Below are 15,449 nucleotides of genomic sequence, written 5' to 3'. Positions count from 1 at the left end.
CCAAACACACACACAAAGACACACATTCAGATTGAAACACACACATACGGACACTTTCCAGCCGCGCTGCCCTTCAGTAGCCTAATGTGTGTCTGAGGTCCAGATGGTGTAGCGGTAGGAGGGCTGATTCACAGTGCTAGCCGTAGTGCTAGCAGTCTTAGTTTTGGCTAGCCCTGACTGGTTGGAGAGGGATAGTCTGCAGCCAGCTACCCCTCTGAGTGACAATGGCAAGTGTATAATTCACGGCTATGCTGCTCAGCATCTAGCTTTGCCGTGGTTGTAGGATAAACTTGTGTATATCTTTCTGTGGGAGCCAAAATGTGTGGCCGTTTGACACTTCACTGTGAATTATTAAAGCGTCATTTTCCACTCTTGTTACGTTCTCATGTCTGCTCGCCTTTTTTTAAAAATTGTTTTGATGTAGTTACCACATGCTTCCCTGTTTGTGTCCACAATGACAGGAAGTAAGCTGAACAAGGACCTGAAGCATTACTTGAGCCAGCGCTTCCAGAAATCCTCGCCCGACCACGAACTGCAGCAGACCATCCGAGACAACCTCTACCGTCACGCCGTGCCTTGTGAGTCCCATTTTTCCCTGTTCTTCCCTGTTCCTGTTTTTTATCTGCTGCTCTTCTGTCTTCTCCATTTCCTGGCTTTTATATGAGCCATTCTTTCAGTTCCTGTTGATGTGCTGGCTTTACACGCTTTGTTTGTGTGAGTTCCCACTAAACATCATTGTGGCTCCAAAAAAAGTAATTTATTTTGTGAATTTCGTCATGGAAAACCCCCTTGGGTGAGGTCAGTGTAAGCCACTGTCTTGGCTCCGGGCATGATCAGTTTTAGATCCGTGTAATGATTGTGAGTGTAACTGCCTCACACAGACATTTTGGATGGTTATCTAAATAAGCCTGATTATTTCAGTCAGATCCTCGGATGGTTCCAGTTGCATTTTGACCAATATTGGCGGTGCAGTTAGCCAAACTGATTACTTCATATCCTCCTTGGAACTAACCTCATGTTGATCAGTTTTATCACACATCATCCCTTCTCATCCCAAAACGGACATCTCCGCCTGCTTCACAAGCTGATAACAAGCAGTGAGTTGATACAAAATCGGCCACCCTCCATCCATTCACTCAGCACGGTGTTTGCTTCACTAATATTGTCTGATCAGTTAGAGGAAACGTCTGGTGACTCCACAGTGAGCAGGCTGGTAGTTATCTCATGTCCAGGGGATCAATAGCACCAGCAATTATGGGCGCTGCAGCTTCATCTCAGTCCCTCACCCTCTATCAGTAACCAGTATCTCCTCTGCCAGAGCTTGCTGTGTAATCCAGGAATAGAGGCCCGCGTCTTTTGACTTTTTTTTCCTCCTGACTGTCGATATAGCAAAGATCTAAAAGGCACATTTGTTTTTTGATGCTGCATATTTCTCTTGTAGCTGCTGCTGCTCAAAAGCTGAAGCAGATATTTGAAGTGTTTTATTCTTCTCCGCCATGAAAAGCAACCCTTGAAGATGCCGTCGGTGCTAAGGATGTGGCATTGTACCAGTAACAGCATAATAGTGGAGTGATAAAGGTGAAAACTGTGCAACTCCCTTTGTGAGGGAGAGGGTGGGGGCGGAGGAGGGAGGGTGGGGGTACAGATAAAACAGGGAGATGGTTAGACACCATACTGCATGATACCAATCCCGTATTTTTTTTTTAACCTTTATTTAACCAGAAAAACCTCTTGAGATTTAAAGTCAACTTTTCAAGGGTGTCCTGGCCAAGACAGGCAGCAACATAAGTTACAGACAACATAGAACAGAAATACAGAATAAAAATGTAAAGCTCTAAATCAAGCAATATAAAACACTAAATAAGATTTCCACAAAGAAAAGCCAAAAAGTATGAACCATAAAAACGCAAAAACAGCAACTACACATGATTACAAAGATCAGCTGAGAGACACCGTGATATTGGCATGTAAGATTGTGCACAAAAATCCTGCAACAGTGCTTTAAAACAGCTGAGAGGACCCACTGAGTGCGACTTTAAGTCTTTCTGCAGAAGATTCCACAAGGAGCTGCATACATAAATGCTCGTTTGCCAAACTCTGTACGTACCCTTAGTACAGACAACAAAAACATGTTTTTTGAACGAGCATAGCCATTTTCAATTTTTTGCTTAATGTACACACATAAGTATGCGGGAAGTAGGCCAACAATAGCTTTGTAAGCAAGAGAACCCCAATCAAAAAGTCTACATGAACCAATCACAGCCAGGCTCATCATGGTCGTAACACTTTTGAAGATGGACAGAGGAAAAAGACAAAACAAGTAGAAGTGACTGGGCTGTATGCAAGTTCCATGTATCTTTTTTTTCTACTTTCTTTACAGCATTTTAATATTTACTGAATCCAAGTATTTGCAGCTGTGGTACAGCAGCCTCATGTCTTTTACGAGGCTCTATATACTCCACAACTGCTCATTAGACCTATAACAATATTTCATACATTCCACAATAAACACATATTTGTAGTATCAAAATTAAATCCTGTGTAAACAAACTTGATCAAAACTTAAAGCAGCTTTTGTGTCTGTAATTACTTTGCACTTTCTCCATCACCATACATTTTCCAAAGCATATTGGATTTTTTTTTTGTTTGTATTGCAGTTAATTTCAGACTTGAAGTGGAGCCCCTCTCATTTCTCCAAACCCATGTTTTTCCTTTAATGGTTCTCATCCGGTGGCTTTTCAATTAGTTTATTCGCGGCCCTCTCACGCAAATTACTATCTGTATTCAGGGGGCTTGTTTAAGGGACTTTATCTGCATTACCTCCACTGCCATATGTCAGCCAGACAGTGGTGGAGGATGGGGGTCTGGCCATAATGGCCATTTTAATCACTGAGTGGTCCATGGCACAGTAGTAAAAACCATGGTGTTGTTTGCAGTAAACAAAGCATGAAGGTGTTCCCCAGGCCATATGTTTTATAGGACTGTTATTTTTGTTGTTGTCATGCACTCTTAGAGGAGTGTGAGACTCTCACTGGAATATTAAATTTACAAATAAAGTGCTTTGGCTTAATTTTTTACTTGGTGTTATGGGAGGACATGTTACAGTCGGCACAGTCCATTAATAAGTACTCTCTTCTGCCCTTCACACTCACAGAATAATACAAGGCCAACACAGCAACTGTGTAGGAAAGCATTTTTATGTATTGAGAGGTAAGGCATGAGTGAGATGGATTTGCTGTGACTGTTTTGGCCTGTGATTGTGAGAGGTCAGTGTGTGTCCATGTCAACGTATGCCCAAAGGTTGTTTGAAGCATGGTCTGTGTGCATGTGTAGGTGTAGGTGTGATTAGTGCACAGCGAGCAGGTGGGGAAACAGATGGAGAAGTGTGTGGATGTTGGGGCTTTTCCTGCCTCTAATTCAGGCAAAGTGGTAACTTGGCTCAACCAGCTCTTCTGTACATTCACGTGACCCACTCTGGTACACAATATTATAAACAATAGTCTATTAAACTTTATTAATTTGAGCCAAATTCAAATGTAATTGTTAAGTTTGGCTGAAATAAGAAAGTGAAACATTTCAGGGCTCAAAATACCACATGCATATGCACAGTGGTGCACGTAAAATTTGAGCTGTGCACATAATTCTCAGCTCTACATGCGTCGGTGCATGTAACTTGGTACAGACAATATGTTGTGCAGGGCAGCCACTTATGTAAGTGACACTTGTCACACACTCTTACACTATTCGTCCATTTTCTCACACAGTGAAAACAAATCTATAAACGATACTGTTGTGGCAGGACAAGAGGACACTAGGAGCACGCGGACAGACAGGACGTAGCAGCACAAACGGTGACTAATTTGACTGCAGTGTTTTACGGCTCACTTGACCACTGTTGTCCAGTAGGCTGCTGCTTGGATTTCGTCTGTTCCTGCTGGTACTTGCAGCCAAAAGGACAGAGAAAGACTCGCATTATGGCAACAATGTATTACACATCATATATTAAATAAGTCTCGCTGAATATGTAACGTCACCAGCAAAGTGCTAATATGATAGAAACAGTTTCTGTATTAGGTTTGCTGAGAAGCTCAATGGATTTATGCCAAAAATTTCCCCACAACAACATATGATTGCATACAAAACTGTACATTACTGTTCATGGAAAGTCGGTGCAAAGGATGTTTAATTACGTTATAAATGTCCTCATTTTCAAACTTTTATGAATTAGATAAATGTTTTTCCTCAGAGGTTTCCTGAAATCTTCAGTGTAATGCTCATAGCTCTTAGAGTTCCTCATATTTGAATGATGACCCGTGGTTGTGGTGGTAGTGCTGAGGAGAAGGAGAGACACACCAAATGGTTCAGTAAAAGCATTTTGGTGCATACTGTTAAAAGCTGAATGCACAAGCGCATGTATACAGCAAAAAACGTGTTTTGAGCCCTACATTTTTGGCTTCGGTCAACAGGTCATACCTGAAAATACTGATTGTTTTTCAGCTGTGTTACAGCTAGGGCTGCCACTAATGATTATTTTCATTGTCGACTAATCTGTTGATTATTTCTTCGATTAGTCGACTAATCATTTCATCGAAAAATGCGTTAAAATGTTGGAAAATGTTGGCCTGTCTCGCCCAAACCCCAAAATTACGTCATCTAATGTCTTGTTTCATACTCATGCCAAAGGGTTTTAGTTCACTGTCACGGGAGAGTGTGTAAAGCTGCCAATATCTGAACGTAAGAAGCTGCAGTAAGAGTATTTTGGGGTACTTTTATAGTACTTTTCTATGAAAAATGACTCAAACCGATTAGTCGACTACTAAAATAGTCACTGATTATTTTAATAGTCGATTAGTCGGCTAATCGTGGCAGCCCTAGTTACAGCTGCAGTTGGAGAAAAAATTTGTGCAACAATAAAAAATATGTACACATATTTGAATTCTAAAATCATTTTTCCAAATTGAAAGCTTGTATGTGAAATATTATTTTAATTAATATGTCAGTGATAGATTCATTTCATTTGGGAGGTAATGGAAGACACAAAAGCTTTGACATTTTTCCACTTTTCTTGAGTGGCAGATTCCTCATGCAGTCATCGTCTCGGCTAACTCAGGTGTCGGCCTGGGCTTCTCTGATTCAGTGCATCATAATCTAGCTGTTGTTTATTTTCACTGAGTGCCCTAAACAACCAATAGGAGTAACAAAGGAAGCAATGGACATTATCCCTCACTGGCTTCCCACTTTTGAGCACTGCCAGTCGTGGTTGTTGGACTGCCATGCTGTAAACACCACAGCAGGGATTGTGCACAGTTCACCGTGGTAGTGAGTGAATTATCACACTGTTCCACATCCATGCCACCCTTCCAAAACATGTATACTATATGCTGGTCATAAATAGACAGTCAGAGAAATGACTACCTCACGTTGCAGTTTTTTTTTTTAGAAAAGCTACCGTGGATCAGGCAATTCAGACCACAACAACGAAAAAAGAGGGGACTGAAATATTCAGAATCGAAATGTATGGATAAATGAATATTGCTGACAACGCTACACTGAAGAATCAGTCTACATATGCCAGTGAAGTTCACCAGAGCTGCCCACCTTTAGGTTGTTCTCTCAACATGTACCAGTTTCATGAGATGTGTTGTAAACACAGACGAGTCTCCTCACTCACATCTCCAAAAAGCCAGTTGTTCCCATAACCCTGTTAAATTTTGAAGCACAGCACTTTCACCCTCCCCCATCTGCTGAGGCGTCCGTCAGCTTCCCTTGTGGTCACCCCATCCGCGCGTTCAGCATTCCCAATCTCCCATTATCCCCACCAACCCTCCATCCACCCCCCTCTCTATCCTGCTCTCATTCCTGACCCCCCCAACACATGGCACCGCTGCCTCTCGTCCTCTCGCCGCCACTGCTGCTCCCTCTTTCCCTCTGTACAGCTTTTCCTCCCTCTCTCTGCTCATTTTCCCTGCCAGTTGATCGGAGCAGTGGCAAGAAGAAGAGACTTGTGCCTGATTTTAAAGCTCAGCAGTCTGTGTCTACGAGCCTTGAAAAGGGAGCTCTGGTCTCTCCTGCATCTAGGCAAGTAGCAGTGTTGTCTGCTGTGGTTGTTGTGATGCTGATGGCTTGGCGTTCGCTTCTCAAATGAGCGAGGGGTCTGCAGAGGGGTCGTGCTCACATGCGTGTGTGTGATGAATTGCGGGGCTAGCAGCATAGACGATTTGACGACCCGTATATAGGCTAAGAGGACGGCTCGGAGGGAGGTGGGGGCTGAAGCCGCGGGGATGGAGATGGGGGTGGGGTGGAGTTTGGGTGTGGGAGGGGGGACAAGAAGGGGGGATGGGTGGAAAGGAGAGTGAGAGGGAACGGAGAGATGCAAAAACACCCTCTCACACTTAAATGAAGGCTGGCTCTAGCTAGCCAGTAATGCTAACATAAACATACATGTATGACTTGTGGTTGTTCGGGACTTCACTGTGCCATCTGATTTGGGCAGATTCCTGCCTGTGCGTGTGTGTGTCTACAGTTTAAACAAAAGCAGCATCTCAGGGGCTGGTTCGGTTGCATCCACAGATGCAATCACGTTGTGTCACCTGAACAAAAGAAATGCTCTCACTCCCTGTGCCATTCCTGAACAGCAGAAGGTGGTAAATGGAGACAAGGGAAACAAAGCGAAAGGAAGATTTAGAACTTGAGACTCTTTTGGCTTTGTTGACTTTCATCAGGCAGGGAGATGATGCATGTCAGTCAGATACTCTGCCGGTGTCCGCTGTTTGCCACGCAATACACAAGGGATGTTGTTTTTGTCAAGGCTAGGTAAGCACATTTGCACATGTCTTTGTAATGACAGATCCTTCCTGTCATACCAGTTCTCAGTTGAATGACACCATCCCAAAGCCAAGTTTGCTTTACTCCACACTGGACTTCACCTTACAGCTGACGTGATGGCCACAGTTGGCTGCAACCTTTTTATTGAAACAGTAAATCCAGGATTGGGAGTGGCTGATAAATACAAGGATTGACTCTCTGTTGACCTGAGTGGACACTGTAAAAGTAAGGAGACACTCTTTGTAAGGCAACTTTATTAGCTTCTGGCTAACTCTTGTTAGGCTATTAATACTTAGTGGCGTGGACTTGTTTTTCTTCATAAATGGTTATATACATTGTTGTTATTAGCTGGTAGATTATCAATATCTACTCTAGTCTAGCCATTGGGGGGGCACTTTCTGTGTACTCCTGATGCTAGTCCCAAGCACAGTTAAATGGTGAGGGTTGCGTCAGGAAGGGCATCTAGCGTATAACTTGTGCCAAAGTGATGCGGAAAACAAACATGTCTGCCATACCGGATCGGTCGAGGCCCGGGTTAACAACGACCGCCTCCAGTGCTGTTGACCAGCAGTGTACCGGTGGAAATTGGACGACTGTTTGTCGAAGACCATCGGGAGGCAGATGATCCGCTGTGGCAACCCCTGAAGGGAGCAGCCGAAAGACAAGAAGACGATACAATATCTAGTCTATTGTCATGGCAAACACACCCCTGGGCGCTTAGTACTATTACTTCCAGCTTACTCTCTTTTCGGGCTTCCAGATATTGGCTGTCCATACATATATATGTTAGAGTGAATGTTTGGCTGCCAGGCTAAAGGTTAGGGATTTGGGCCTACCTGTTGCCTTGCTGCTCCAAAACAAATCAGAAGACTGCCACTTGGTCAGCTCGCTGTCCATGGTTCGACACTGCTTAGCATTGGTACTCCATTGACAGTTCATTTATAGACATTAAACACGTTGATAATAACTTGAACCAAAACCTCAGAGGGAAAAGTAGAAAACTCCATCATACGTCTTCCTCACGGCACTCAGAAACATCTTTCCTGAACTGCGGTTCCACACCTGGTCCGAATCTTCTCTCTTAATTTCTTCGGCATGCCCCAAAGTAAACAAAGACTTTATGCCTAGGGAAGCCCGAGCTAGAGCCAGGAGCGTCATGACTAAGTGTATGTCACCAATGTTAAATTTCTGTAAGGCTTATGTGTTATTTTGTGCATGTTGGACAGGCTACATTAACTTAAGATATATTGTGATATACGTTGAAATCTTCCCTCCCATTTTTGCTGTCCTTCCCCTTTATATGCGTTTAAAATCTTGAGGTTAAAGTCTTTCAGTTCCTGTTTATATGCATGACCACTGAGAAGGGACGAGAAACCAAAGGCCACACCCGTATCAGGTTGATTACATTTTGTTAAGGGGATTCCAGCATGCTGCAGGTTGATCAGTGGGAGGCTGTGAGGAAACAATAGAAGCTGAACTGATGCTGGTGGGGATTTTTTTTGTATAGCTAACAGCATTAGGACGATTCAAAGGAATGCTGTCAACCAGAGAGTGAAGGATAGGTGGAGACCCCCAAATTCATAGCCCCCGCTGCCCCACCCACCCACACTCGCTCAATCACTGACACTGTTGCACACAAATGCAGGACGGTAGGCATGGAGGTAGTTTGAGCAAATTATGCCTTTGCCTCAGAACAGGCAGTATTGGATGTTTTTCTAAATGTGGATGTTTATTTGCGCCTCTCTGCCTCTGAGTCTGTTTGGACAAATGGGAGAAAGTTCATTTCCATCTATAGAAATGGTGGCTCATACTGTGTTTCCTCACCTGTTACGGGAGTTTGCAGATAATGACACCTTTTAGTCTGACGAGGGCACAATTAACTGTGTATAATGTCAATATATTAGATATTACATAATTTTAACAATAGATATACACTTCGGCAGTACCACAGGACTGAACGTTTACTTGAAACAAACAAAGTAAATCGTTATAAACAAGAAGTGTGACTAATAGTTTGTCTCCCATCTAACTGAAATGAAAGGAGTCTTCTTTTGTATGTCTGTCCTTTGATTTTTCCAACAACTGTTCATCCAACAACTTCAAACTTGGGGAGTGTGTTGCTGAGGACCCAAGAAAGTGCAGTGCGAAGTGCAAGCTTTTGAGATCTTCAAGACATATTTAATAGTAGTGCATTATAGAGAGTGACATGGGAGATTTTTACTTCTGTCCAATCCCACTCCCACAAAAAAAATCTCCTGTCCAGTCCCAATCTCATGAGCGACTAAAACAAAAAGTCCTGTCCCTTCCCGATACTGTGTTGTGTTCGTAAAAAATATAGAACATAGCATTTATTTATATCAGAAGTGCATATTTATGTTGGCCTATTACAACTAAGCATACTCAATCAACTATTCAGTATAGCAAGGATCTTTTTTAAATTTCTATTGTAATTTTTCTATTTTTATGTTCTTGACTGATGGGGGACTTTGCCTTTATTTCATTTGTTTTTATTATGTTACTGTATGCACCGAATAACAACACAATTCCTTGGCAATAGCTGCTGCTAATGTCACATTGCTGGCTCAATATTACCACTAGGATTCCTGTCCCGTCCCAGTCATGTGATGATAGTAAAATTGACTCCTATTCCGTAGAAATCAAGAGCTAGAAGAACTAGAAGTAAGCCGCTTAGCCGGAGGGAGTCTGTAGTGTGCTTGCATTATGGGTCCCACAATGCGGATGATCTGGGAAATTTCGTACAACGACCTCAAAATTTTTTGGCTTCATGTGCCACTGAGCAGCTTACAGTACATCAAAATGAATGAGCACTGCCTCCGTTGCTGTATCCAGTTCTCTGTATACATCCGTGGCTACAGTACATTCAAGAACAGATCCAGAGAGACCGGGGCTGTTACATTGTCGCAAACTCTAGATTAGAGATGTAACTTTCAAAATGAACACCTTTGTCCCCAGAATTGTCCCAAACTGCTAGCCGTTAACTAATCCTGCATAATACTCTGGCATTACTACTGGGGCGCAACTACGTTGTGGCAGTTGCACTGCTCATGACCCAAGGAAGCTCAGTGTGGAGTGTAAAGTTGTTTGGACGAGCAGTTCTTGAGAAAGCTGCGAGCTGCAGTAACAGGTCTGTTAGCCTGTACCGAACAGGCATGTTGTAAATGGGCACTGCACTAGTTTATATCAATGAGGGTAGACAAAATATCAGAAATGCCTCTTAGTATAAAGCAATACAGTAAAACTGCACAGACTAAACCCTCCTTAATGATCATAAAGTTGAAACAACACGTCTCAAAAACAATTTCAAGTCAGACTAAACATCATAACCCCCATCCATGTATTTAATTAAATGTTTATTGCAGGGTTGTTGTGTTGGACTTCATCTGTTTTAGCCTTATATACCTAAGCTACTAGCAACTGTGTGTTTGGATGCTGACACATTATTTTTTAGGACGTATAAACCCTGACATGGGAGCTGGGCAGTCTACAGGATGTCACAGCTGAGGTGACGAGAGCTGTGTCCAGAATCCAAACTGTATTGTATACTATATCTATAACTATAAGTAATAAATGGGTTATGGCGAGTTGTTCTTTGGGTAAGTAATGCAAGACGTGCACTGCAGCGTATCTGTTAGCCTAAATTGTGACGTTTAAAAGCTACTGCCAATGTAAAATTTGAAAAAATAGCAAAGAGGAAGCTAAATTTTGTCCACAGATTTAACACTTCATTCTTGATGTTTCTGGGAATTTCTCACCACCGCCCACTATTAGTTGATTATTTTCCAGCTGCGAGATCCTCCTCTATTTCATATGCATGTTGCATTGTGGAACAAAAGTGTCCATCAAATCCAAACTAAGACGTCACGTATATTTAGTATGCATACCAACTTCTTTGAGTCTTCTTAGTTTCCCTGTGCATTCCTGCTGAGACCTAATACAAAGTATGGATTTGGGATGCATTTAAGGGGTATCTGAGAGAGAAAGGCACATCACATGACCTTTGACCCTCCTCCCTTTTTGCATTTTCTCACCGCTGTTCCCCAACCCCCTCCTTTGACCATAGAGCATAACAAAAGAATCCTGCACATGGAGAGTTTCCTTTTCTTTTAACGTGTGCATGCACAGATGTGTACCAGTTGGTCAGTTTGACTCAGCATAATCAGTTTTTTGTCAGTCCATATTTTATGTTGAGTCCTAAAACCTGTCATCTCCATCTTTTGGGATTCTTCCATAGTTGGCTCACTCGCTCTGACACTGCAGTGGGTTTGTATTACTATCCCTTGTATAGCCTTTATCTACCAGTTGTAACACTTGTAATACTGTAGAAATTTTGCAGAACTGTTGAGTCTGTCATGTAAATTTATACAGCTCCAGCGTTATTCCACTCCATGCCTTCCTGCCCTCTTGTCACAGATCTCAGCTCTTGTCTATTCCACCTTCAGGCTTCTTCCCCTGACTCCTGTCCCCCTCACATGCTGGTCAAGGATGAGTTGTCTGGAACTTGTTAAACACCCAGAGCATGTGTACGAGTTTGTGTGTGTAAGGACATCAGTGTCTGGGGAAGCACAAAAAGAAACCGAGGTGTGGGGAGAGAAAAAGAGGAGTTGGGATCTGCGTGAACAAGAAAGAATGAGGTGAACAGCCAAGAGGAGGGGAGGGAGTGAGAGAGACAGGGAGAGAGAGAGAGAGAGAGAGAAAGCGAGAAGGGGGAGGTGGGCGGGTGCATGTGGGTGCCTGCGAGACGGGAGACAGCGGGGCTCAGTCAGTGAGAGAGAGAGAGAGACAGAAGCCCAACATTGGTGTGTGTGTGTGAGGGTATGAGACGGAGCGCATTATAAGCCAATGTGTGGATGCTGCTTAGCTTAGCTCCCATTAGCTTAGCATCACAAAGCCAAAGCTGGACAGAGGACAGACGCATGGGAGGAGGAAGGAGAGGGTGGAAAGGAGAAGGGAATGTGAATCTGCACTGGTTTTTCTTCCACTCATCTACACCTGATTGGATTTTTTTTTTTTTTTTTTTTTTTTTTTCTCCTTTGCTCCCTCTGTCTCCTGTCGACGTGGTGTTGTTCTGTGGACTGTAAGGGGAAGGAGAAGAAGCCCCCCTCACACAGGCTCCCCAACTCCCCAACTGAGGTATTTTGTTTTGTTTCATTTTGAGAAGGGACGCTGAGGGCTGCTGTGATTTAATGGTTTGAGGGGGTTGGGATGGAGAGAGATGGAGAGGCAGGCGGTGAGGATGGCTGTGCATCAGGCGGAAGACATCAGGAGCAGAGCGAGGGAGACGAGGCACATCGCTGGCAGTAATGGAGGCTGATGTGTTGTGGTCAAACGGAAGCTGTGTGTGTCTGTCTGCGTCTGTCTGTCTCAGGTATGCGTGGCGTCTGTGTGTGTTTTGTCTGTGCCCCGGTTTGATGCCCGTGTGTGTGTGTGTGTGTGTGTGTGTGTGTGTGTGTGTGTGCAAAGTGTCACTTCCCGGGTGTGTGTATGTACAGTATGTGTGTTTGTGGTGGAAGCGCTCCAGCTCTGCGATGGCTGTATTAAGGCTGTGTGATCTGTTGACATGCTTGATCATATTGGAAGCCATTACCTCCAGCAGCAAACTGCTGCCTGTCTGTTTGTCTGTCTGGAGCTTCCAGGATGCTAAGATTAGCTTCTGCCTCTCCTTCATCCTCCCTCTTTCTTTCTTCCTCTCCCTCTCGATCCATCTCGTGTCTGGATGACCCCCCCCTCATCTCTATCCCTCCATCCCTACTCTCTCCCCGCCCCTCTAAATGTATCGCTTTAAAGCCCCTCTTTTCCATTTCCATGTTGCTGTAGGTAGCTTGCCCATGGTGCTTTTTTCTGGGTGGAATAAGAAAGACAAAGGCCGGCTCTGTGTGTGTGCGGGGGGCATTTTCAAGCAGGTTTCTGGCTGATTTAGCTTCACACTGCAATACTGGCCCTTCAGGTTTTTTGTTTCTTATTCTAATCTCTCCCCCTCTTCCCTTCCCCCGGCCCTCAGACCTCTGTATGGGAATCATTTAGAGCTGAAAGCATTGCTTATGAAGGGGAAAAAATGGAGCACGTCACAGGTCCAGAGAAAGGCCTGTTTTGATCTCATTGAGGTGTGGTGTGTGTGTGTGTGTGTGTGTATATATGTGTGTGTGAGCCGTCTCTTCATTGCGAGCCTCTTTCTGCCAGCCGGAACAGTGAAAACACCCCCCCCCCCCGACACAAAACACTCCATACCAAATGAAAGGCATCCGTTCCAATCGTTGAAACACCATCTCTAAAACTGCACCCCTTCAACATCTAATTCCCCGCCACCAGCACATGGGGAGGGCTGAGATTTTTGGGGGGGCTTGAAGAATCAGGTGGGATGGCTGGGGTGTCCGTGAGGCTGGATGATAGACTGTAACACCTCCTCCTCCGCCACACTACTAAAACGCAAAAATTAAAAAAAAAAAAAAAAAGCCAGAATGTAGCTAGAAATGAGAAGACTGGAAAATGCTGGTATCTGCGGCCTGTACTTTTGGTTGGATTAACCCTTTACTGGGACAGATGGCTCCATCCCCCTGCCGAGCTGACAAACCCCAGTCAGCTCGTCACCCCTCCTGCATGTGTGAGTGTGTGTCTGTGTGTGTATTTCACCAAAAAAAAGCACTGGCAGACAAGCTGTGGCGAAGATGGTGGATGGATCTGTTTTGGTTTTGGAATATGACGGCAGTCTGCTAGCCCTCCCCTTGTGCGTGTGTGTGTGTATGTGTGTGGGCACGTGCATACAGTCGCGTGTGTCTTGAAAATTATCCATGAAGACATGCCTCAGTATCTTCTTGGAAAATGTGGACTAGCTGGCTAGCTTGACACCAGAGCATGTTTATTGTGGAGATTTAGAGGAATGCTTCTGTAATAGCTTCTGCACGACAGTTGGGTCTGTGAATGTTGCCAGATTTTTCAAGGCAGGGCCATCATCCATGTTTTGTATCTATTAACATCCACCAGCTACATACAATATTCTTTATATGGCCACTTATTTCAGCGAGGCAGATGCTACAGTAAACCCAGTGTACCCAGCCAAATACAGTCAGTTTGACAAGCTGTGTCTGCCAGACTGCAGCAGAAAAATTAGATGTGATTGTGTGATATTCACCTACATGCTTAAAGTGTGTTACCTCCATTAATGTCCTCCTGCGTATACCCTGACAGCCATAAGCAGAAAACCATGCAGAGTAAACATATTTATGTATAATTTACTGAGAAACTGTGGCACATTGTGATTTTGCACAGCTCTGTGGCGTGCTCTCTGTGTAGAAAATATAATAGATGGCATACATGCAACGAGTTTGACTTGGAAGTGAAATGACTGGACTCTTTGAAAGACATACAGCGGGCTAATTCAATCCACTACTAGGTCTGCCTTTAATGTAACACAGTCATCACATTTCATTTCAAAGCAGCATGATTCAGTGCACGGGGCAATTTCGTTTTCACTTAATACAGGCAAGACTAAGGGAAAGAATTTGCTCGCTATACGTCGAGGCACCCATCTTTATTAGAGATGGAGCCAGCGCTGTTAGCCTGCATATCACATTGGCCCACTGCTTCACCCCTTCGCTCCACTTTCTCACGTGAGACGTGCACAGACTACGGACAGTAGGGAAATGAGGGATGCAGACGTCGTGCCTCAGTTATAGTGAAGCAGAATAAGCCAGACGTAACCTTTTTTTGACTGCTTTGACTGATTTCTGATTTCCTTAAAAACAATGTACAGACTCATACAAAGGAAATCCCTTTTAATCAACACTTAAAACCAATTTGTAGTGTGTGGTGTTGGATTTATCTGCAGAGACTCTGCGTCTGCCTGTATTTTCTTACTTTATTTTTATTTTGCCGTGGTCGGGATGTTAATGGGCACAGCCAACAGGTGAGGTCGGGACTTCATAAAACACTAGTGACCAGCTGACACGCTGTGAGCAGCAGGCATCCAAGAGGATGCTATGAGAATTGCAGACACAGCGCCAAAAAAATGTAAATATAGCAAATTTGAGTGAATCTAGTGTTTGCTTTGTGCTTTCCTTTTTGCTGGGGACATTGTTTACTAACCTACACAGTTCCTGCTTAGTATACCTTTTAAAGGGGAAAGGTCTGTTTACAGGAGTGAGAAAGAAGTGACCTTACCAGACCTCTGTGGCCTGCTCCTCTTCTCTGTTTGAGCTCCAGGCTACATTAGCACAACACACCTGAATCTCCAACCAAACTGTTTGCAGTCGGGTTGCACTGTGGGTAGTGTAGGCTCAAAGTTTTGACAAGGAACAATGAATGGAATAAAATAAGATGATATTTCTAGTTCTGCTGCATCGATCCATCATGAGTCCATCATGACAATGTTACAAGGCAGTGTCCAAAGAACATTTTCCCCACTGGCCCACTTGGCCAGTAGATCAGAGTCTTACTGGCTCTCTATATATTTTCATTGGCCTGCCACTCAAAGGAAATCCCTTAATTTCCCTTAATTTTGATGATTTTTTATACATAATATGTACAGAAGTCAAATTCCCTTTTAGCTTTGTTTTTCCTTTCATTATTGATACACAATGTTAAAATAGAAAACTATACCAAACATACCA

The 15,449-nt window shown here is 43.7% G+C and overlaps 1 protein-coding gene across 6 annotated transcripts in view; it reads left to right on the top strand.

The window, feature by feature from the left end:
* Positions 1-15,449, top strand: part of magi1b (membrane associated guanylate kinase, WW and PDZ domain containing 1b) — a 167,811-nt gene that overhangs the window by 74,988 nt on the left and 77,374 nt on the right. For all 6 annotated transcript variants that reach the window (XM_050037298.1, XM_050037297.1, XM_050037299.1 and 3 more), the window contains exon 2: positions 462-578. In XM_050037298.1, the coding sequence (XP_049893255.1) occupies positions 462-578 (117 nt within the window). The remainder of the gene's footprint in view (positions 1-461; positions 579-15,449) is intronic.

The sequence above is a fragment of the Epinephelus moara genome, chromosome 24 (assembly GCF_006386435.1).
Source record: "Epinephelus moara isolate mb chromosome 24, YSFRI_EMoa_1.0, whole genome shotgun sequence".
In the NCBI taxonomy this organism is placed as follows: Eukaryota; Metazoa; Chordata; class Actinopteri; order Perciformes; family Serranidae; genus Epinephelus; species Epinephelus moara.
This window is presented reverse-complemented; position numbering and strand designations above follow the sequence as displayed.